Source organism: Rhinolophus sinicus, linkage group LG09 (assembly GCF_036562045.2).
Source record: "Rhinolophus sinicus isolate RSC01 linkage group LG09, ASM3656204v1, whole genome shotgun sequence".
In the NCBI taxonomy this organism is placed as follows: domain Eukaryota; kingdom Metazoa; phylum Chordata; class Mammalia; order Chiroptera; family Rhinolophidae; genus Rhinolophus; species Rhinolophus sinicus.
The window spans coordinates 53,520,919-53,544,506 of record NC_133758.1 but is presented as its reverse complement, the minus strand read 5'-3'; the positions used below and the strand labels follow the sequence as shown (position 1 = coordinate 53,544,506).

Below are 23,588 nucleotides of genomic sequence, written 5' to 3'. Positions count from 1 at the left end.
GTATTTCGCTGGTGGCTTTCTATGATTTTCTCATATTACATCTCAGTACCTTAACTATACTCATAGATTTGCAAAAACATACCAGAATTGGTTGAAAGACTGAATTACTGCCATGATCTTCAGTTTACTTCTTGTAACATGGGGTAAGATTCCTGCTCTGATTTACAGGCTTACTTTGAAGATTATTTGAAATAATGGATGTGAAAGCACTTGAGAAATAGAACAGGGGATGCTATACTGTTATAACATTAGTAACATGAGTTTTTTTTTTTTTTTTAAAAAGGAAACCCATAAAAAATAGTCACTCTGACCGTTTCATTTACTCATTACACATTTCTTGAAAGTACTTTGCCAGGCTCTGTTGAAGATGGAGTATGAAAGACACTGACATTTCTCAAGAAGAGCGACCAAGTGGGGAGAAGGCAGAGGGAGCAAGCAATCACTGTGCCAGGGACAACGCAGCACACGGCACACAGGCCGGAGCAACTCGGCTTCCCAGAACAGGCAGCTTGCCGCCGACCGGCTCACCTTCCTCCGGGTGAGCCTTGGGTTCGGGGGTTCTCCCGCCGCGGAGCCGGACTGCGGGAAGCCCGCCTCTCCCTCCCGAGCCGCGGCGGTACGTTAGAGAAGCGACTACTGAGGCTGCCGCAGCGGCTGCCCTGCAACTGGCCGGTGCGGGGGCTGGGAGACCGAGCGTGTGGCTTCTCTGAGCCCCACGGTAGCGACCTTGCTACCTAACGGCCTTTCCGTGCCCAAGAGACTTATCTTCCGTGAGCTCCCCTTGCCTTTCTGGTATGTCGTTCTTGTCCCCGGTCTCCACCCATTTGCAGCGACTTCCCAGGGGTTCAAATGAGCGACAGTACTCAGGTCTCCAGCAGATAGAAAAGTACAGAAGACATTTAAGGATGGCACAAAGGACCGAGTCATTGGGGAAGATGCAGCCACACGTAGGTGTTTGCTTTTCTTTGGACCTATTGTTTGGAGTTGCCAATGGAGCGCCTACCGCGGCCTCTCTTCCTGGGGTCGCAGGCCAGCGGCTCTGTCCCCACAGTGCGCCTGCTCTGGAGGCCCGCGTTCTAGAACGTCGGCGCCGGGCAGGACGAGGGCGGGCCTCTCGGGAGACTCTGGTTTCCCCACCAGGTTGAGGCCGCCAGGGCGGGGTTCCAGGGCGACCGTGACGTGTCAGGCCACGCTGCGGAAACAGGAAGCTGCTAAGATGCTCGGCCCAGGCTCGGAGGACAGGTGAAGCGATGGGTGTCTGCTCGCCTGGGTGGCTTTGCTTTCTGATCTGCCTTGTATCGTGTTGAGCGCTCAGTGCAAGAGGATTTTACGTGGGTCCTTGTAACCGTGTTATAATATTTATGCTTCTAGGTGAATTGCTGTTTCTTGTCACTGCAAACCGGAACCTCTTTGCCCTTTCAGGATTGCGAGTAACTTACTGAAAAAACAGTATTCTGGAGATTGGTTATTTACTGGAAAATCACTATTACTTAGGGCCCATATATTAAATCATAGGGGCTTCACACTTCCTGGTTTACTGATGTAGATTGAAAAACCATCTCTTATTTTAAAATACCATTTAAAATGGAAAATTTAACATGCAAATAGCCATTGACAATATTGTAGTAATAGTATATTTAAGATAATGAGAAGTTAAAAAATTACAGGTCACTGCATAGTAAACATTTTTTAGTGCTTATGGCGGGAGGGAATTTAGATAGTTAATGATAACTTTGAAGTGAATCAGTCAATGGATAAAATATTTTGCTTTCCATTGTGGATTGCAGCTACTATTCTTATGTGTTGGGCAATATAAAACTATGATGTATACATGTCATATTTAAATATACTATAAAAGACCTATTCTTGAACAATAACATAATGCCAGTCTTTTTTTAGCTGTGTCAGTTCTCAGCTTTTTTGTTTTTTTTACTTTCAGTGTTGGTCAGGTGATCAGGTTCCTTGTTTGTGTGCCACAGGGCAGCAGCCATGTACTCTCTAAGAAGTGATGCATATTTCGCTTTAATAATAGTTAACTGAATGAAAGATTACTCAGCAACAAAACACATTTTCTGTTTTTTGCGTATTTCAGATAAAGGTGCTCTGATTTGGAGGAGCACAAGAGAACCCAGAGCCTTTTATACTTCATACAGTCTCATCTACCAGTTGCATTCTTTAAAGGTAAGAAGATGACTCAGTGATATGCCCCTAAAACCAGGCACCTAAGGCTTATTTTTTTTTTATTAGTTTCAGGTGTATAAAACAACATAGTGATTAAACATTTATGTACCTCACAAGGTGATAATCCCAATAAGTCAATTATCCATCTGACACTGCATAGTTATAACAATATTATTGACTGTATTCCCTATGCTATACTTTATATCCCCATGACTATTTTTTAAAAAAGTATAGTTGACAGATAATATTATTTCATATTAGTTTCAGATATATAGCATAGTGGTTAGACATTTTTATAATTTTTTTTTATCGGGGAATATTGGGGAACAGTGTTTCTCCAGGGTCCATCAGCTCCAAATCGTCCTTCAATCTTAGTTGCAGGGGCGCAGCCCACCATCCCATGCGGGAATTGAACAGGCAGCCTTGTTCAGAGTTCACACTGTGACGAACTGAACCATCCAGCCACCCCGACATTTTTATAATTTATGAAGTGATTCCCCTGATAAGTTTAGTACTCACCTGACACTATACATAGTTTTTTCAATATTATTGACTATATACCCCATACTGTACTTTACACATCCCCATAACTATTTTGGAACTACCAGTTTGTACTTCTTAATCCCTTCACCTTTCTCACCCAGCCTCCTAACCCCCTCCCATCTGTAACCATCAGTTTCAATCTAGTTGTGGAGTGCGCAGCTCAGCTCCAAAAAATATTTTATATTTTTTAAAATATAAAAGTAGTGGATTTAGCTCTGAAAGGGAGCCCTTGTTACGGGACATTGTTAGCTTGTAGGGTCCTATGTATGTGTGTTTGGGGCAGAAACCTATATAAAAAATTGTGGCAGAACCTATATAACAAAATTTACCATTTTAATCATTTTTAAGTGTACAGTTCAGTGGCATTAATTACATTCACATTGTTTTGCAACCATCACTAGTATCCATTTTTACAGCTTTTTCATCTTTCCAAACTGAAACTCCATATCCATTAAATAATAATGTCCCATTCTCCCTTCCCAGCCACTGGTACCCACCATTTTACTTTTGTTTTTAGGAGTTTGACTACTCTTGGTTCCTCCTATAAGTGGAATCATGTAGTATTTATCGTCCTGTGACTGGCATATTTCAATTAGCATAGTGTTCTCAAGGTTCATCCATGCTATAGCATGTATTAGAATTTCATTACTTTAAATTAAAAAAGTTTAAATGAGGTAAAATATACATAAAATTTACCGTCTTCCCAATTTTTTAGAGCAGTTTTAGGTCACAGCAAAGTTGAGCAGAAAGTTCAAAGTTCCCATATACCACCTTCCTCCACATAACACAACCTCCTTCATTATCAACACCCCTCACCAGAGTTTTTTACAGTTGATGAACGTACACTGACACATAATCACCCAGAGTCCATAGTTTATGATAGGTCCACTCTTGGTGAGCATTCTATGGGTTTAGTGTATAATGACGTATATTCACTACTATAGTTTATCATTCAGAATATTTTCACTACTCTGAAAATCCTCTGTGTCCCACCTGTTCATCCCTCCCTTCCCCCTGCTCCCCAGTCCCTGGCAACCACTGATCTTTTTACTGACTCCATAGTTTTCCTTTTCCAGAATGTTATGTAGAAGGAATCATACAGTATACAGCCTTTTCAGTTTGGCATCTTTCACTTAGTAATGTGCATTTAAGGTTCTTCCATGTTCTTTCACGGCTTGATAACTCATTTCTTCTTAGCACTGATTAATATTTTATTATCTGGATATAACATAGTTTATCCATTTACCTACTGAGGGACATCTTGGCTGCTTTCAAATGTGAACAGTTATGAATAAATCTGCTATAAATATCTGTGTGCAAGTTTTGTGTGGACATAAGTGTTAAACTCATTTAGGCAAATACTAAGCAGCACAATTGCTGGATGATAGGATAAGAGTATTTTTATTTAGTTTTATAAGAAACTGCCAAACTGTCTTCTAAAGTGGATGTACCATTTTGCATTCCCACCAACAAGGAATGAAAGTTTCTATTACTCCATGTCCTCATAAACATTTGATGTTGCCAGTGTTCTGGATTTTGGCCATCTAATAGGTCGGTAGTGACAGCTCATTGTTTTAATTTGCATTTCTCTGATGACATACGATGCGGAGCATCTTTCATATACTTACCTGCCAATATACTTCTTTGGTAAGATGTCTGTTAAGGTATTTGGCCCATTTTTAATTTTTAATTTTTATTTTTTACCCAGTTATATTGAGGTATAATTGACAAATAAAATTGTATATATTTAAAATGTACAATATGATGATTTGAGATATGTGTACATTGTGAAATGATTACCACAGTCATCTTAATTAACACGTCCATCATCTCACAGAGTTACCTTTTTTTGTGTGGTGATAACACTTAAAATTTATTTGCTTAATTTTTAAATCAGATTGTTTGTTTTCTTATCGAGTTTTAAGATTACTTTGTATATGTTGGGTAACAGTCCTTATTAAATGTGTCCTTTGCAAATATTTTCTCCCAGTCTGGGGCTTGTCCTCTCATTCTCTTGAACCATCTTACCCACTTTTAAGTGTATATCTAGTTCAGTAGTATTGAGTATATTCACATAGCAGTCCAACCAATCTCTAGAGCTTTTCCATCTTGCAAAACTGAAACTCTATACCCATAAAACAATTCCCCATTTTCCCTTCCCCAACCCACTGGCAACCACCATTCCACTTTCTGTTTCTATGAATCTGACTGCTCTAGGTACCTCATATAAGTGGAATCATACAATATTTGTCTTTTTGTGACTGGCTTATTTCACTTAGCATAATGTCTTCAAGGTTCATCCATGTTGTAGCATGTATAGGAATTTTTTTCCTTTCTAAAGGACTGAATAATATTCCATTGCATATAGATGTATATATTACATTTTGCGCACACACACACACACACACACACACACACACACACACATATACATATATATGTATATATAACATTTTGTTTATCCATTCATATATTAATTTGTTTTTTTCCCACCTTTTGGCTATTGTGACTGATGCTGCTATGAACATGGGTATACAAATATCTGTTTGAGTCCTTGCTTTCAATTCTTTTGAGTATATATGTACAAGTGAAATTGTTGGACCATATGGTAGTTCTATTTTTAATTTTCTGAGGAACCACCGTATTGTTTTCTCTAGTGGCTGTACCATTGCACATGCCCACCAGCAACGCACAAGGTTTCCAGTTTCTCCACAGCTGGGACTTCTCTGGCTGCCTGGATCACGCAGCCTGGGGAGGACTCAGGAGCTGCCAAGTATTTCTGTGTACTTCACTTATAGAAGAAAGCTGTTTTTTTTTTTTCCAGGGAGGCTCAGGGAAGTTTGTCATACTTCCCTATTCACCAGAGAGCTACTTGAGCATTTCGTTTTTGTGAGAGTCCCACACAGGACCTGGTGAGACATGTTCTGTGTACCTGTTTGCCAGTCTTTAAATTTCTGCCTGGCTCTTTGATCACAGGGAGCAGGAATAACCTCTATGTATATTTTCCTCCTGTTTCTCTGACTGGAGACTTTCAAGCATTTAATTTAAGGCAGATAATGGACCAAAAGGGTGATAATATGTATGTTTGTAATTCTAAAATGTTTGGGGAAATACAACTAAATGTAAGCCATTTAATGCCACAGACATTTGTTGAGCACCTACTGTTTGTAGGCACCATGCTGAGCCATAAGAGGAGGGGGGATATGAAGATAAACAAGGCAAGGTCCCTGTGTCAGGGAGCTTATAGCCTAGTGCAGTAAGAAATACATTTTATATCATGACCAGTGCACACAGATCCATGTACATAAAAATGGAAACAAGTTTTGTGTAAGAAACTTTGCTATGCCTTGCCTTTTTATGTGCCATATAGACCAGTATTTTCTATTCTGTTTTATTTTATTTTTAAAAAAATTGTGGTCACAAACCACCCAATTGAGTTCATAAACCAGTGATGGGTGAATTTTAGCTTCCTAAAAGTTCTGGGATAGTAGGTGTTACTAAGCGGTTTTTTTAAAGTTATCATTTGTGATGTTAGGAATAGGAAGTATATGTGGTAGAAATCAAAATACCACAGATTCAGTGCTTTGGTTCTTACCAGGGCTTTTCAGGACCTTTAATATTAAAGTCTAGCTCCCTTCCAGACAAATCAGGAGATGAGATGTACGTATCAGCCTTTTGATACTAGGCCAGACTGCACTGTGGTTGGGAGGCCTGTATAGTTTTCCTGCTGGATTATCATTTGATGAGTTTACTAAAACTGACAAGTTCAACTTGGGGAGTGAAAACAATAGCATTTTAGTAATTTTGCTTTCTTAACCCAAGCCTGCTAATGCAAAGGAAAGCTTCTAATATGGACAGAAATTTCATCACTTACTCACAAGAAAACAACACATAAAATATAGTCTTTATCCCATTTCCTAATTTTCTGGTCTAGTGATACAAGATGGATAAACACATTTTTTTCATGTAGTTATTGAGTAGACAGGAAGAGATGGTTGCATTTGGCCTGGGTGTAGTATCCATACTGCTCTGATGAAGGACTAGACCCTCCTTTCACTTAGTCTAGGAAAGAACACATTTTTCTCTCCTCTAACCTGTAAGAGCCTGGACATGGAAAGGATAGTAGCATTTATTCAGACTGTGTGGCACTGGAGATGTTAAATCATTGGCCTATTTATTATGCTTGAGATAAAATTTAAGGTTTGCTTTTAGTGAGGAAAGTGCATGGGGACTTCAGATGTGAACCGTTAGAAAGTGGAACTCAGTAAATGAATGGAGAAAGCAGATTCGACCCAAGATGTCCACAGCTTCTAGATTCCCTCCAATTATTGGCCTTTGTTCTTCTCCCTAACTTGATTATAGCCATTTGAATTGAGTATCATTTGAGCCTGTTGGAATTCTTCAGATTGTAAGGTTTACTCTGTAATGTAATCCTGACATACCTACTGCATAGAAAGATTTATTTTTAAAAAACTCTTTTGTAAACATCATTTCTATCAATCTCAACGACATCAGTGGAGGTACCGTGTTTCCCCGAAAATAAGACCTAACCGGAAAATAAGCTCTAGCATGATTTTTCAGGATGACATCCCCTGAACATAAGACCTAATGTGTCTTTTGGAGCAAAACTTAATATAAGACCCGACCTTATTTTCGGGGAAACATGGTAGGTACTGTAGTCCCCATTATGAAGCTCAGAAAGGATCTTTGGCTTGCCCAAGTTCACAGAGCAGAGCTGCGGGTTGGGTTCTTTACAATTCAATGTAGATGTTCTCTCTGCTGGTGAGTATTCATGACATAGGATAAAATACTAGAAGAGGAACAAGTAGCTGCTAATTCGCCATAGAGCTCTTAGGTTTTCCTCTTTGCTGCCAAAAAAGACAGGTTCAGTTTGTGTACATCTGTCTGCCCGGTGGTGGGAATGTGTCTACTCCAGTGCTCCTAACTGCTGGTGGTCAGCACGTTTCTTTCAGCTGTGTCAGAAAATGAGGAAGCAGTTCTGTCTCTTTGTTGGCTTAAAGCTTAGTGCAAGAAGTGAGCACAAGGAAGTCACTTATACCCATCTGGAAGCCATCAGGTAGGGGATATCTCGTTACGTGATGTGGTGCTTTGAATGGTGCCTGGCATGGTGGCCTTACTGTGCCATTTCTAGGAAGAGGATGGATTCCTTCCCCCACCCTCATCAGCCCTAAAAACTATTCTGTCTTCATTTCAGAAGGTAAAAGGGACTATGCTTTGGCCATAACATTGAAGACAATATTAGGAATACTAATTTGATGGGTCATAAAATGAGTTTTGGATAGAGGAAGAAAAGCAGTTTTCCAAGATTTGAACAAAAGGAATTCTGTCTAAGGATTTGGTGCCAGAAGTTGTCAAATATGATTTTCACACTGATGAGGAGTTCTATTTTTAGAAAATGATCACATTATACCTGAGAGATTATTCACATGGTATGTTAGGGTTTTCTCAAGAAAATGTGTGACAGCACCAGCTGGCTTGCTTGCTCTCCCTCTTTCTCCTTCCTTTCCTCTCCCTTCTCCCTCCTTCCTTTCTTCCTTTCTTCATTCTAAGTCCTCTGGTGAATGGCTTCATGTAGGATATTTTTTATTTCTCTGTGGAAAAAAGAACATAGAAGTTTGAGGGATGGGCCAGGGCTCTCCTGACCTTTGGTTTCTTTGCCAAGGACTTTCTAATCTATGCTGACATATTAGTCATCCTCCGCAGCAGTCAGCCTGGAGGCAGAGAGCCCAGCTGTGTGGGCTGCACAGGATCAAATGTATATGGGAATCAAGTTTGGGAGAGCTGTGTTGCCTGTGAGTGCAAACCTATGGCTTGTCTTTTTGTGTCATCTGTCCTGCTCTTTTTGGTCTAGGGAAGGTGGAGGATTGCAGTCTTGTGTCCTATCCGGTTCCTGAATCCCATTGTGGCCTTACTTGTGAAGGCAGTGTCATCATGCTTGTTCCAGGTCACTCATCTTGCTGTGTTCCAAGACTCTGACTTTACTACTGAAGCACGATTGTCTCAGCTTAAAGAAGTGGGTGGAGAAGAGCAATTACAAAGTTATTCTGGTTTTCATCTCGGGAAACTTAGAGCCTGGAAAGAGCAAAGCTTTGCATAATGGAAGAATTCTAAATCCCCAGAGGGTTGGGGTTCCTTCCCTCTCAACCTATCCTCTGTGGTCTGTGGAAACATCAAGTTTTTAGGAAGTTTTAACTGTTGTTTTGGCCTTAGCTTGTAGGATTTAGGAGATTCTAGGCCCTTTGAAAGAAATGAGATGGTAAGATCAAATGGTTGCTTTTCATATATTTGATTGAATCAAACCAAAGGAAATTAGATGGTATTAAGGAATATATTCATTATTCCTTAGAGTCTCTCTCTTTTCTTTTATGAATATAAGCTGAATAGAGAATCCATGCCTTTAGTCACACTGGTGAATGGTTACTAACAACGCTTGTACAGTCATTCTAAAGTTTGATTGCAGATAGATGGATGACAGAAAAAAAGAGTTGTTACCTTCTCTTCATCAGCATCAGATTAAGCACTAGCTTTATAGGGTGAAATTATCCACAGGGTGACTACATATCCTGAGCTGCCTGGGACAGTCCTGGTTTATGCCATAGCCCTGTTTTTATTATTAGTGCCACTTTTCACTCTCAGAGATGTCCTCAGTTGGAAGATATATCGTGACTCCAGTTATGTAGCATGTGTGGTTCAACCTTAGAGAAAATGGAGGAGGTAAGGAAGTAGTAAGTAGAGAACAAGAGGTATGGCACGTAATCACTGATGGTCTGGACCTGGTAGATAAAGATATTGTGGATTTTCTGACTAGAATTCCAGTAAGAGCGTCGATCCCAGGCTACATGCATCGTTGCTTCTGACCTCTCTATCTGAGAGGGCATATTTAAAATCTAGTATTTGTGTACTGTACCTCTTTAATCAAGTACAATGCTCAATATAAATAATGCCATTTGAGTGTAGGCAGAGGAATGATGAAGACTTGGGGCCCAGAGCCCTTCATTTCACTCCTATCATTTCATGTGTTCTGAAGATCCACAAATGGAAGTGAGTCCTTCCTAGTACAGCAAAACAACTGTCAGCTCTTCATTTGAATAATGAAGAGATTTCCTCATTTTATCATTTTCTGAAGAAATTTTCAATTCTGGGGTCTTGTTTTACATTTTTGATAATGGCTCAAAATATGTTTGTCCCTATTTACTTTTCTCTAGGTAAGGCTTTTAATTTTTTCCAAATATAGTGGTCGCTTATTGTAGTACACTGCTGTGAAATAAGCTAGGGACTGAGGCTTATGGGCAAATATGAACAGATCTGAAAACTGAATTTGACAGAGATTATTTTAGATGCTACAGAAATGAGAGTGTTCCTGACTCCTTGTCTATCAACCATGGAAGATTCCTCTCAGAAAATCATCCTTCCAGAAAAGGATTTTCTTTATTTATTGACTCAGTTAAGATCTATGTCTCCCATAGTCCCCACCCCCTGCAATACTTCTGGAGCTGCTCCCATAGCTGAGAGCTCTGTAGCCTTTAGATCACCATCCATTTTAAGATTCTTGTCTTGAGCATTAGTTGTGGAACCTTAAGTAGAATGCCACCTTTTATAGCCTATCTTAGGCCATCCTTTTATCAACCTTTGTCTTCAGATGTGTCGAAAATAGATGCTTTCTTTATAGAATGCAAAGTTCACCTATGACTCAGATGAATCCATAAACATTTTAAAGGTTCCTGTAGAGAAACCATTACACATAAATGCCATTGCCGAAGGACATGCAGGGTTTTAAGGCTAATTTGCAAGTAAAAAGCCCATACTGTGAAAAAATATATAATTTGAATGCAGTGCACAGATGGTGGCTCTCTCAGACACTGTCCTCTGAGCCCAGAGCCCAGAGTGGAATGCATTGCTTGGATCTCTGAAGCACACTGCAGGAAGATATACTTCTTTTGTGGAAAAGAATGTAGAAAACTAATAAATTCACCAACACATTACAGGGACTTATGACCTGTTGATTTTTAAGGTCTTCAAGGGGTGGTGGTGAATACTTTTGGGAGTCACATTACCTTTAAATAATAATTGTTAACTTTCCCAATTAAGTTTACTACCTTAAACATCATTCTCATAGATTTTCATTTAATGATTTCCAAAGTGGTAATAAAATTTTATCATCTTAGTGGGAAGATATTCTAATAACATTATTTTGGCATACAGTTATAGAGACCTCCTAGGCAACCAGTTGTTATCCTTACCAGTAATCAGACCTATTATTATTGTAAGAGTACAGGACAATTTGTTCATTTAGGAATGTAGATAGAATTCTCTGACTCGTTAGTTCTTAATTGAGGGAGCTAGTGTTAGTGGCATTATTAGGAAACATAATCCAATCCTTTTTCCTTTTCCCTGTAGGTACATGGCTAAGACCTGGACACCATTTTCACCTTACCCAGGATTCTACAATTTTCTCACAGTGAATTCTTGGAGGATCTGATTCTTGGTTGCTGGCAACTTCTGGGCAGGAGAAATGGTTACTATCAGACTTGGGTTTGGAAGACAGAATTTTCGTCTGTTCAAGAGGAGTTTTTTGCTGTTGAAACTCATAGCTGTTGTCTTTGCTGTACTTCTATTTTGTGAATTTTTAATCTATTACTTAGTAATCTTTCGGTGTAATTGGCCTGAGTTGAAAACTCCAGCCTGTGATGGTGAACAAGAGACTCTTGAACCTGTGCTGAAAGCCATGTTTTTGGCTGATACCCACTTGCTTGGGGAAGTAAGAGGCCACTGGCTAGACAAATTACGAAGGTAGGAGCTAAAATTAGGAATCTTTCTGAAATTTGACTTTTCCTTGAACTTATTTACTGAACATCTGTATATACAAAGGCTTAGAATTTGGAAGGCAGGTCTGGATTTGAGTCTTGTGACTTTGGACAGGTTACTAAGATCCTCCAAGCCTGTCTCTGCCAACTTTTTTGTAACTGGGTTATTATGAGAAACTCCACAGGCTGTGTGAAGCAATTCCCCCAACAATACCCAGCACATGGCCGTGTTCAGTGAAGGTAGGTTTTCTTTTCCCCTGGGCGGGGAGGACACAGAGCTGGGTTGGTGGGTCCCTCTCACAATCACTGATGTGTAATTTTGAGCTCACTTGGTTTGTGCCCACTCTGGACAACAGGAGGAGCAGGGCAGATTTGTGGTTGTCTTCCTGGGGAGAGGATTCGTTCCTGTCTCTCCAACTTAGACCTGCCCAGTGTAGTCTGTCTGTTTTCCCACCAGAAGGCCTTTTCAAAAATTTAATTGTGAGATACACATAACATAAGTTACCATCTTAAACATTTTTATAGGTGTATTGTAATTGTCCTTTTGTGACTGGCTTGCTTCACTTAGCATAATGTCTTCAAGGTTCATCCATGTTGTAGCATGTGTTAGAATTTCCTTCCTTTTTAAGGCTGATTATCTATTGTATGTTTATACTACACTTTATCATTCATCTGTTGATGGACTCTTGGGCTACTTCCACCTTTTGGCCACTGTGAACAATGCCCACCAAAAGGCGATGGATGGGGGCTTTCAACCCCCAAGGCATCAGAGCTTCTTGTCCGTGATGACCCTGTACCCTGACCCCTTTTCCTTACCATGGCTTCATTTGTGCCTCTCTGAACATTTGTGCCTCTCTATTCTTGTAAGAGGGACTGTCCTCAAAGTGCTTTGGATATAGATGAAACTTATGTTGGGTGACAGGGGAAGATGTGTGATGTCCCCAAAGGTGGGTGAAGAAGACAAGACGAAAGAAGGGCAGATGGAGGGGCTGCTATACATTTTTACTCAGTTTTAAACCAAAAGAGGTATGACATAGAGAAGGCCAGGGTGAGCTTAAGTTCCTTTGGCTTTGTTTGGGGCTTACAAATTGTGCTTTGTTTGTGACCCCTAAGCAGTCTTCCCTGCGCTCTTGCAGCTGCTGTTTCTAGATGCTTTCTTTTGCAGGGTGAATAACATTAAGTCAAGAAAAACTGAGAAATGTATTTTGAGAGGAATCGTAGGTAAAGATGTACCATACAGCGTTTACACGGGGCCTGAAAAGTCTCCTTTGACCCAAAGTTATTGTTCCCTATTTATATGTTCCAGGATGGAACATTCCCCTTTTGCAAGGGAGAAGCAACCAGGAACATGCCTGAAAAAGGAGGGAAGAATTGGGATCCTTAGGCAAGTGACACAAATCAGAGTTGGTTAGGGAGAAGAGAGGGAGGGTTGAGAAGCACTGACATTGTTGAATATCGTGTTTCCCGGAAAATAAGACCTAGCGGGACCATCAGCTCTAATGCGTCTTTTGGAACAAAAATTAATATAAGACCCGGTCTTATTTTACTATAATAAGACTTATAGTAAAATAAGACCAGGTCTTAATATAATAAATATAATATAATATAATATAATATAATATAATATAATATAATATAATACCGGGTCTTATTTTACTATAATATAAGACCAAGTCTTATATTAATTTTTGCTCCAAAAGATGCAGTAGAGCTAATGGTCCGGCGAGGTCTTATTTTCGGGGTAGCATGATACCTATTGTGTGCATTTACATAGTGCTATCTCATTTAATCCCATATCTATCCTGTGAATGTAGGTTTTTATTATCTTTACCAATGAAGAAACTAAGAATCAGAGGGAGCAGGTAACATTCTCAAGGCTGCACAACTGGTTAGTGGGAGGAGCTGGGATGTTAAGCCATTGTCCATGAGATTCCAGGTCCCAGGCTCTTTTCATTCGCTTGTCTTACCTACAGGGTGATTACTTGTTTGTCCAAAGTGCACAGGATTTACAGTTTTGATATTGGCTAGCCTGTTTCTCTCATTGTCTCTCCTGAACTCTGAACACAAGAAAGAAGTTGAGGTACCTTCAAAAAGTGAAAGTTAAGCCAGATCAGATGCTGTTATCTCCTCAGTGTGGTGCAAAAATAGTCTACATTGGGCAGGTTTGGAAGCTGGGTTAAGCCCTCAGACCCCTGGGGCCCTCATGACTGAGTGATGACTTTGTAGCGCAGTGTGGGGCCTGATCTCTTGGTACAACACAGGGGAAGTCAGGCTCTGATATGTATGGGAGGAGCAGGCTGACTCCTTTAGTGCCTTTGCTCCCCACATTTAATCACATATGGATTCTTTGGTTCTTCCAAGCAGTGGATGAGATTACGAGGGAGGGGCCTTGGAAGAGGGAGAATGGGACCATTTGGTTCACTTTTTAAATGGCCCATAAGACACATGTGGCCTCCACCCAAGAAACAGACTGATGCTTTTTTCCTATTGTCTTCTAGGGAATGGCAAATGGAGAGAGCCTTCCAGACGGCTCTGTGGTTGTTGCAGCCGGAAGTTGTCTTCATTCTGGGGGATATCTTTGACGAAGGGAAGTGGAGCTCCTCCCAGGTAGGACCCTGTGATACTGGCACCCTAATCCTGCTTTCAGGGTCCAGCACAGATAGTCCAGATAATCCACGAAGAAATTATCAGCTAGGGGTGGAAGTTTTGCTTAGTACCAATATTAATAATGTGTAGTCTATCTTAAAGGTTATTAGGATCTGTGTGTAATGACAATCTTGAGTTAGGTTGACTGATCTTATCTTTGTCTATTTAGGAAATATGTAGATTAGCCAGATATCACTTTGTTGGAATGCACATTCCCATAAACCTCTTGGGAAAGGGGAAATTGGCAAGACGAATTGCTATTTGTTGTCACCAAAATTACAGAATACACATGGAAATGTAATTTGACTTCACATTCTTCCTTACCCATTAAATTATAAGCACTGTGCTACAAAGTTACTTGCTGCTGTCCTCTTCTTTTCTTTCTTCTGAGGGAGAGGTGCAGAAGGAGCCTTGGGGACGTAGCATGAGGTTCCTCTGTCTTCAGGGTCCTTGAGACCTCTGCCCCAGTGTTGAGGTGATGGAAGCCTTTCCACAAACCAGAGCGAAATGCTCTTCTCAACTTAGCTGTCAGAATGCTTTGCTTATTACATTCCTGGAATTAATGGGGAAAAAGGAGTTTTTCTTGCTGCTTAGTTAAACATGTTCAGTCACTAATGATTTTTGGAAGATAATCACTGGCATTTCACTGGACAATCCCAAAGCTGTACAAAGAAAGTCTTGGTCCGGATGTGATAGAAACCCATTGATTATAGGATTGTAATGTTTGTTATAATCTAGCCCAAAATTAAATATGAGACAGTGGGAATGCTGTATGTAAAAAGCAACCAGTTATAAAATGAGATTGGATATATATGTTGTTTTTCCAAATTAAGGGCAGCATTTTATGTTTTTATGTTTTTCGAATTTTATGTTATTCTGATTTTATAGTATTCTAACTTTAAATATTATTTATCAAAGTGAAGTCTTTGTAAGTGTATTGAAGGACTGTCTACACAGCATATTTCCCTAGGCTTGAGCTGTATTTAAAACTTTTAGGATAAAGTTGATTATTATTCAACTAGGTATTATCTAACCTAGAGTGTCCAATTGATGTTTTTACGTTTAATAAAAATAAGAACTACCTGAACATAATTCTCAAGCTTTAATAGTTAAAGCAAATGTCAGAATATTCTTTAAATATTTGTTGGATTTTGTCTTTCACCTACATCTCATTAGGTCTCACTCCCACAGTTGTGGCCACAGGGAAATGCTAAGACTGAGGAGGGATGTACTCATCCTTGTCTTGGTTGACACACATGAATTTACTCGACATTTCCTAAGAGCTTGTTCTTATAAAATGTCCAGATCTGATGTGATTCTTAAGATGGGGTCTATGTAGCATCTTCAGGGGATCTTGAAATAATAGGTGTATGAACCAAATATTTTGGGGGTTGCTAGTTAATGTTTTAAGATGGGGGATACCATTTAATTAAAATTTGGCATCAAATTAAATAAAGTATTAAGTTGATTTTGGAAAAAGAAGTTTGACATAGAATTAGAAATTCTAATTTATGCATTAGCTTTATGAACATCTGATTTGGACGGGGGAATTAACTTCTCACCATTAAAATAGGGAGTGTGTTTTTTAGCCACAGGGAAGGGAAGGTTCTTTGAGTCTCAGCAGTTACCGTTTTATCCTACAGGCCTGGGCGGATGATGTGGAGAGATTTCAGAAAATATTCAGACACCCACATCACGTACAGCTGAAGGTAGTTGTTGGTAACCATGACATTGGCTTCCACTATCAGTAAGTAGTTCACTAAAGCATTGTAACATGAGAGCTCTTGATAACTATAATTTTTAATCTGCTACAATTCATATGAAAGCCTTGTTTGTGTTGTGTGGAGGAAATTTGTATTCCTTGAAAGATGTAAGCTCTAGAATGTAAGCTCCATGAGGGCAAGGATTTTTTCCCTCATGGACATCATACACTCTTGACAAATCTCTGTTAAATGAATGATTAGTGTGGCGTTGTGTGACTCTAACTTAAAACTTACATTTAATGGCCAGTTATTTTCTTTGGGAATCAGAAAACAATATGATTTAGACTTTAATAGCTAATATTTATATAGTGCTTATGATGTGCCAGGCTATTTTAAGCATTTTACGTCCATATATTAACTCAATCTTTACATGGGTCTCCTATTTTATCCATTGTACCAGTGGGGAAACTGAGGCCTTGGAGACTTAAGTCACTTGCCCTAGGCCTCACGGTTAGTCAGTAGTGGAACTAAGAGTTGCACCTTGGTAGCTTGGGACTAGTTGGAGCTCTGAACTAACAATGCTAGTCTGGCGCTCAAATCCTGAAAAATTATTTTTTGTGTTCATGATAACTTTAAGAGGTTATAGAATGGCTTGCTCTGAAAAAAAATGTTTCTTTTTGTAACTGAATGTAGGATGAGCACATATAGAATAAAACGATTTGAGAAAGTTTTCAACCCTGAAAGGCTGTTTTCATGGAAAGGAATTAAGTGAGTATTATTTGTGAATGCTTATGAAAACCTTTGTCCTTGGAAATGAATTTTCAGAGGTGACTGCCATATTGGGTCAGGCCCATGCTGTCTGGCCTAGTTTACAGTCTCTGACGAAGGTGCCTCAGGCTGTCTTTGCTCATGGTCCCCATTGGAGGCACCACCTTGGTTTTCCCTAACAACCCACAGTGACTCAGTTAGTCTATGACTTTGCCTAGCCACCGAGGGAATTTTATTTTTTCTGTCGACACTGTCTCTGGGTGATATAAATTTCATCAGCCCACTTTGTAAACGGATATTTTTTATTTGTTCAAAATTTATTTATTTCCTTTTATAAAAGATGTTCCTGTAGTTTTGGTGTCCTAGGATTTGGTGGCAAGTGTGTTCACTGTGCTCTATAGCTCTGTGCCTAGTCCCCACTCCCATCAGCCTTGATTTTTAGATCAAAGCTTCCTAACCCTTTAGTCTGACCATCTATACAAGCTCCCCTTCTATGTGGCCATTTTTTTGCCCATTTCTGGACCCTTTCTGGTGTGTGTGAGTGTGTTTGCAGCATAGTGGACCAGACCATACATATCATTCTAGTTGCAGATCTAGTGGAGAGAGAAAAGGTGGGAGAGGAAGGTTTTTCCTATTTTGATCATATCCTTCTCGTGGTGTCCAGTACTCCGCTGGCTTTGGCGGAAGCAGCTCACTGGGCCTGTCAAATGAGATGATCTATGTTAAGCTCCCAGAGACCAGGGTTCAGGGGGTTCTCTACAAATGCTTGCTTCTTCCCTCCTTTTGCCTGTAAGGCAGAGTCCCAGGTATCTTTCTTTCTTGAGTCATAATGGAGACTTGACAAAGTTTGAGTTGTTTTTCTCCCTTGGCATAGCGTTTAAGACATTTTAAACACACTGATCATATTTCAGATCAGTTGATTAGTCAGCTCCTCATCTCTAAAATTCTTTAAATTTCAGTCTTTATGACCTGTACCTTCTTCATGCCCAGTTGATATGTGTATAGGAAATAAAAGCATATTTAATGGAAGTCTGTAGAAAATAAAATTAAGGTAAAGTGCTTGCAAAAGAGAATCATAATTGACTTTAGGACTATCCATTCCTGTGAACTCTGACCAGCACCCCACTCCCTAACCCCGCCTTGTTTGCTGAGTGCACGGATGCTGCCGAATGTTGTCCATGGTTCACTTAATGTACTGATAACAACATCTAACATTTACCGAGTACTTTCTAGTGGCAGGCCCTATTCTGTTGTATTATTTCATTTAATCCTCACAATGAGCTAATGGCATGGTGTACTATTTATATCCCCATTTTACAGATGAGGCACAGAGAGACTAAGTAACTTTCCCAAGGACACATGGTTTGATGCTGAGGTTAGGGTTGTCTGACCGTAGAGATTCTGTAATCTGGGATTTCTCACAAATTCAGGGGTAAAAATCCTTTTACCATGTATTGGACTCCACTTCCAATTATACTACTTTGTTTTATTTGTTCAGTATCGATTTCTTAATATTAACTCCTGCCTACAAACACTGATTAGCTGAGTTGAGATTTAAAACTGTTCTGGATGTGTTTCTTCACCCTGTGGATGCTTAGCTTTCATTTTGTGGGAACGATAATGTGAGAAAACAGTAGACAGAAAGCCCCCTGACTCTCTGCTTGCTCCCATCTGCCTCAGTTTTGTGATGGTCAACAGCGTTGCACTGGAAGGGGATGGCTGCAACATTTGCTCTGAAGCAGAAGCTGAACTCATTGAAATTTCTCACAAACTGAATTGCTCCCGAGAGGTAGGAGATCATCTGAATGGCACAGGTGCCTTCTGTTCTGGCGTCTTCTAAGGGCACAGTGAGTCAGTACACTTTTGTGTTTCTGTCAATCTCTCAGCCCCCTTGTTCCTTCCTACCATGTGCTGACTGCTGGGTTTGCCAGGTTAACTGACTGATTTTTGACCACCAGGAACTTCACTCCAGCCAGTGTGGGGATGGGCAGCCGTTGCCGAGGTCAGCCCCAGTCCTTCTGCAGGTGAGGTGGGGAGAAAGCAGCTCTGTGTATTTGGAAGAAACACCTAGGGTCTCATGAAGTCACATCTGACTCCTCTCTAAATCCTGGACAGCATTTTCCACTTTACCGGAAAAGCGACGCTAACTGTACTGGGGAAGATGCCGCACCTCCAGAAGAAAGGGGCACCCTGTTTAAGGAGAGATATGACGTGCTTTCTCGGGAGGCCTCACAAAAGGTTTGGCAGCATACTGGATGCTAACCAAAAGCCAGATGACTTTATAGTTATCGATTGGGGGATGGAGGGCAGGGTGTTGGCAGTAGCTCAGATTATCATGTCATCATTTTGTTCTTTTACCCCCAGGATAGTCTTGCTATTCTTTATTCAACGTTTTTCCAACAACTTAAGTGTATTTGGAAATGTAAATGGCACTTAAAGAGTTAAATTTTTAGGGACTTAAGATGCTTTTTCTTAAATATGTATAATATATCATATTTATATATAATAAAATATAAACATTTATGAAATAAATTTACAAAATATTTATAAAAACTAAACATAATTTAAAAATATAAAATCTGGGATGAGAATAGATTCTGAGAGCCTGAACTTTTAATAGAGTCTAAGCAAACCCAAGGATTTTAAGGAAAAAACAAAGCAGTCCTACAAAGTAGGGATTTTGTATTTAACTTGATGAAATCAACGGTGCCCTGGCTCTGGGCCCCTGGCAGGGCTCTGTTTAAGTATTAACTGCCTGTTGCTGTCCCCTGGGTGTGGCAGCTGCTCTGGTGGCTGCGGCCACGCCTGGTCCTTAGTGGCCACACGCACAGCGCCTGCGAGGTACTCCACGGGGCAGGAATCTCTGAGATCAGTGTGCCGTCTTTCAGTTGGAGGAACAGAAACAACCCCAGTTTCATCATGGTAATGTGAACATTTATTTTCGTCTCAAAGCTTTTTAAAGTATTTAAATCAACACAGAAATCAACTATTTAATTGCTATAATCTGTCAAAATATACAAAAGCCATAAATAAACTTCCCCAACTCCGCACGCACACTTAGTTTGATACACTGTGCCCTGTCTAAACATCTTCCTGGGGACAGGTAAACATGGCATATTCCAAGAGGGGTGAGGGGAGGAGTGTCTTACAGAGTGTTTCATCCTTCAGGGATGGCAGTGTCCTCTGATATTAGGCTCTGTGTATTGAATGTCATGTTTTCCTTAGCGGTACTTCGTCATCATGTCTTGTTTCCCAAATGTGCCATGTGCTCCGGTAGAAAAATGCTATAGCTCTTGCAAGTTGATTAAGGATATTCTTTCATTGAGTGACCACCTGATGCTTCAGCGCCTTTTTTTTTTTTTTTTTTTTTTTGCCTTTGGGTTCCAGCCTCCACTCCAGTTCATAATGCTTTTATGTCAAGTACTTCTACTTCATGAAAAGATGGGGAAAACCTCATGTTTTCAAATTCACAGTAGTAAATGAAAACATTCCCCACTGTCATTTCATATAGCAAAAATGTCTACCAAAAAAAAAAAAGTCTCCTGGCACATGTATTTCTAGGTAACAGATTGCTTATTTTAGCATCAAGTGGCATGAAAACTAGCCTTGGACTCCTGTTCCTCGATGACCATTGCTTGAAATCTCCCTGTCTCTCTGAGTATCTCTCAGGTGTGCCCACTATACTTTAGAGGAGCCCTTGGCTTCCCTTCTCTCACCACTGCTTCTGTAGGTTGAAGTCTGTGCCTCTTTAAGTCTCAGGTGAGGAGAGCTACTTCCCTGCCTCGCCTAAGCCAAGAAAGCTGCCTTTCCTCATTTGTTGTTAAGGCAGACTCTTGTGTTGGAGCTGTGCTTGGGGCTCTCACTGCAGCGTAACATTCTCATTTCCTTTCCAGGGCAGTATGACATCCACAGAGTATGCCCTCGGCAAGTGCTACATTCCCTTCGAGAGCACGGTTCTGATCACATATTGTGGAACAGCTGGGTTCCTTGTGGTCCTCATATTAATTCACTTTGGGTTTCTAGATTTGCCTTTTATTTTTGGTTGCCAGCTGCTCAGAAAATTTAAGACAGTGTGAAGAGGAGACTTTCTGCTTTTAGTAATAAATGTCAAAACCAAAGAAACTGAACTTGGGGCAGTGCTCATTTGAGATGAGACCGAAGTAGGCTGTCTTTATGCACATCATAGAAATTCTAAATGATTGATGCAAATTACTGCAGAATAAATAGTTGATTGTACTGTTCTCATGCTATGAAAATGGGTCATTATGACAAGTCTGTTTTCTCATTTTATCAAATATATGTATAATCAAAGATTATATCTGTACAATGTGTAAACGCTATTAATGTCATCACTTGCATGCACCAGACAGTCCTTCTTTCCCCAAGATGGAGCAGCAGCCCTGGAGCACACTTGGGCTTACGTGTACACAAACCAAACTTTGCGTTGGCTTTTTGTCCTCCTCGAAGTTGTTCTCAAATTCCTATATATTATAAAGCTATACACTGAAAATTAACATACAAATGCTATAAGCAGGAATATGTTGTTTACACAACTTTTGTACTTCTGTGCTAAATTAATGGAATCAGATTTTTAGATAAGTTTAATTTTCTCTCCAGTAGACCAAGTTGTTAAATCTGAATTTAATGCCTGTGGTCAAAAGAAACTTGAAAAATGGAGTAGGAAGTGGCTTTGGTATTTAAAAGTAAATATATCTTGATAATTTTAAGCCAGACAAAATGTATTCTTTTTGTATTTTTGCTAAGAGGCTAGGTCTTTCTTCAATTGATTTTTAAATAGGAAGTTTAGTTAACAGGGGAGTTATTGAGTAATAATGCATGTAAAAATATACAACTTCATTTCTTTGTATATGTGTGGGAGTATATCCTCAATTTTTCTTCATGTCTTATTTTGAAAGTGCAATGGAAATTGAAAATAATTTCTATTTTGTATGTCTCAGTTCAACTGAGAATTTTACGAAATAGTTAAGGATGAGAGGAGCAGGAATTTGGATAAAAAGATAAAACATGTGTTTGTTGCACTGATTGTCTATAAAATTGTGATCCTTTCATGGAAAAGTGGTAGTATTTAAAATTGGATAAGTTTATAAAGGATTATAAAATGCTGATTATATTATAAACTTTAAAATACTCAACAAAGACTAAAAGGAAATTACTGAAGTAATGTATGCTAGGCTGTCACTTCCCTGGATTTGTATTGTTGAAATATCACTTCAGACATCGTTACAGATTATCTTTGACCTAAGTAAACTACCCTCAAAGCTGTGACTGTGGATAGAATATGACATGTGCCTCCTACAGCGATTCTTGCTTTCTAGATATATTGTGCAATAAATTGAGGCTGCATTTGCAAATCTTTCAAGTTTGAGAAATAGCCATATATTTTGATTTTATATTTCAAATAAAGGTTTTGTAATATCTCTTCTTTAAAAGGCAAATGAAGATGCCATCCTTTGATTCTCGTAGGCAGACACAAATGTTGATGCCCATTGGTCTTTTTTCTTCCTATTTTTTAATGATGGAACCTGTGGTCACATAAATGGTTCAAAAACTTTGACAGTGGGAATGGCTGACCTATTCCCACTCAGGGAATGTGTAAAAGTCTTTAAATAATAAAATAATCGAGAAACATATTGTGTGGAGAGAAAAAACATCCTTGGTTCCCTGAAAGAAGCTTGTGATGTTAGTACGGCATTGTTTATAAGATGTGGGTGATTAACTTGTACTTTATATATAATCAAGGAGCATTTTTAAAAGTACCAACTGATAAAATGTCCTAAATTCTACAGATAACCATTCATTCCTTTTTAGAGCAAGCGGCAGGTAATGTTGACATTTAGCTGTTCAGCACACAAAAAAACCACAACAAATTTCTTGTACAGGTATAGCCATAACCAAGATACAAAGATCTACAAGTATTTTTCTTGAGTAGTTATACAAAATAATATTACATTTTGTGGTCTGTACAGTATAATAAACCAGCAATAAAACAACAACAGAAAGAATATATGAAAGGAGACAATTTCTCAAGCATAGTGAAAGTCTAAAGAATAATTTTTAGACAGGACATACTTTGCAGTAGTGAATGTGGTTTTCTGCCTAAATGTAAAAGGCTCAAAGTAGCTCTAATTCAAATGCCTGAGGCTAGCAGCGACTTTAAATATTATTGAAAAAAGGCTTTCTCTCCACTCTGTGGCTTGGGGCCTACTCTAAGTCTTGGGCCAATGTAGATCAGGAGGGGTGGCTACTTGTCCGCCTGCAGCTTCTTAAAACTGGAATTGGAAAGCGCCAGTGCTTCACCGCATTACCCATGTGCCTCTACAATCATGCTTGATAACTCAGAAAAAAGTGTGTTTCTCTCCCATCTGTCAAGTTTGTCCTTGATGAATCAATAAACCACTGAATGGACGAATAAAAGGGAGATTTCACTGCAAAGTCACCCAAGTGAGAGTGGACAGTTTGCAGTGACACAAATTGGAGGTGGGAAGGCTATGGGAAGTCCTGTTCAATGAAAACAAGCTACAAACCAAACCTGAGGGGAACAGAGGTAGCCAGAGGCTTGGTGATGACACACGGAGCCCACACTGAGAAGGACGAACAGCAGCCTAAAGACACTGGGAACTTAACTACTTCCTACCATGGCTTGGGGTTGACAGACAGGCAGTCTGGGAATAAATGCTCCACCTGGTGGGGTAGCAGAGAGGAGAGCAGGCGGAGAGAAGGCGCGAGAAGGCGCGCCCAGCGGCCCAGGGCCGCCTCACAAGAGTTCATACTGTTTGAGGTGCATCCTCTGGATGATGTCGCGGCAGTCGTTAAACACCCGGCGGATGTTCTCCGTGTCTACAGCGCAGGTGAAGTGCGGGTAGCAGTAGTGTTTGCCGTCCCCCGTTGCCGTGCTGATCCT

General features: G+C 39.8%; 2 protein-coding genes across 18 annotated transcripts in view; one reads left to right on the top strand and one right to left on the bottom strand.

Moving 5' to 3' along the window:
• The first annotated feature begins 396 nt into the window (after window positions 1-396).
• Window positions 397-22,315, top strand: MPPE1 (metallophosphoesterase 1). Of its 13 annotated transcripts, none has more exons than XM_074340391.1 (12): window positions 397-538; window positions 2,093-2,181; window positions 5,549-5,636; window positions 11,143-11,535; window positions 14,048-14,156; window positions 15,839-15,942; window positions 16,592-16,666; window positions 18,347-18,455; window positions 18,625-18,690; window positions 18,782-18,904; window positions 19,448-19,588; window positions 20,560-22,315. In XM_074340391.1, the coding sequence occupies exons 4-12, from the start codon at window positions 11,258-11,260 to the stop codon at window positions 20,740-20,742; spliced, it is 1,188 nt and encodes a 395-aa protein (XP_074196492.1). In that variant the 5' UTR covers window positions 397-538; window positions 2,093-2,181; window positions 5,549-5,636; window positions 11,143-11,257; the 3' UTR covers window positions 20,743-22,315. The 13 variants fall into 13 exon arrangements, with proteins under 13 accessions (XP_074196492.1, XP_074196488.1, XP_074196489.1 ...); XM_074340390.1 differs by lacking the exon at window positions 397-538 and adding an exon at window positions 819-947; XM_074340389.1 differs by lacking the exon at window positions 397-538 and adding an exon at window positions 1,105-1,242.
• GNAL (G protein subunit alpha L) overlaps window positions 19,579-23,588 on the bottom strand; it is a 202,107-nt gene continuing 198,097 nt past the window's right edge. For all 5 annotated transcript variants that reach the window (XM_019711346.2, XM_074340381.1, XM_019711349.2 and 2 more), the window contains one exon: window positions 19,579-23,588. In XM_019711346.2, the coding sequence (XP_019566905.2) occupies window positions 23,442-23,588 (147 nt within the window). In that variant the 3' untranslated portion in view covers window positions 19,579-23,441.

What these genes read in the sequence shown, in the direction of transcription:
- MPPE1 (XM_074340387.1), top strand. Translation starts at nt 11,258, where the DNA reads ATGGTTACTATCAGACTTGGGTTTGGAAGACAGAATTTTCGTCTGTTC. An exon ending in TGGCTAGACAAATTACGAAG is followed by an intron (nt 11,536 to 14,047) that starts GTAGGAGCTAAA and finishes ATTGTCTTCTAG; the next exon opens with GGAATGGCAAATGGAGAGAG. An exon ending in CAGCCCCAGTCCTTCTGCAG is followed by an intron (nt 18,691 to 18,781) that starts GTGAGGTGGGGA and finishes AATCCTGGACAG; the next exon opens with CATTTTCCACTTTACCGGAA.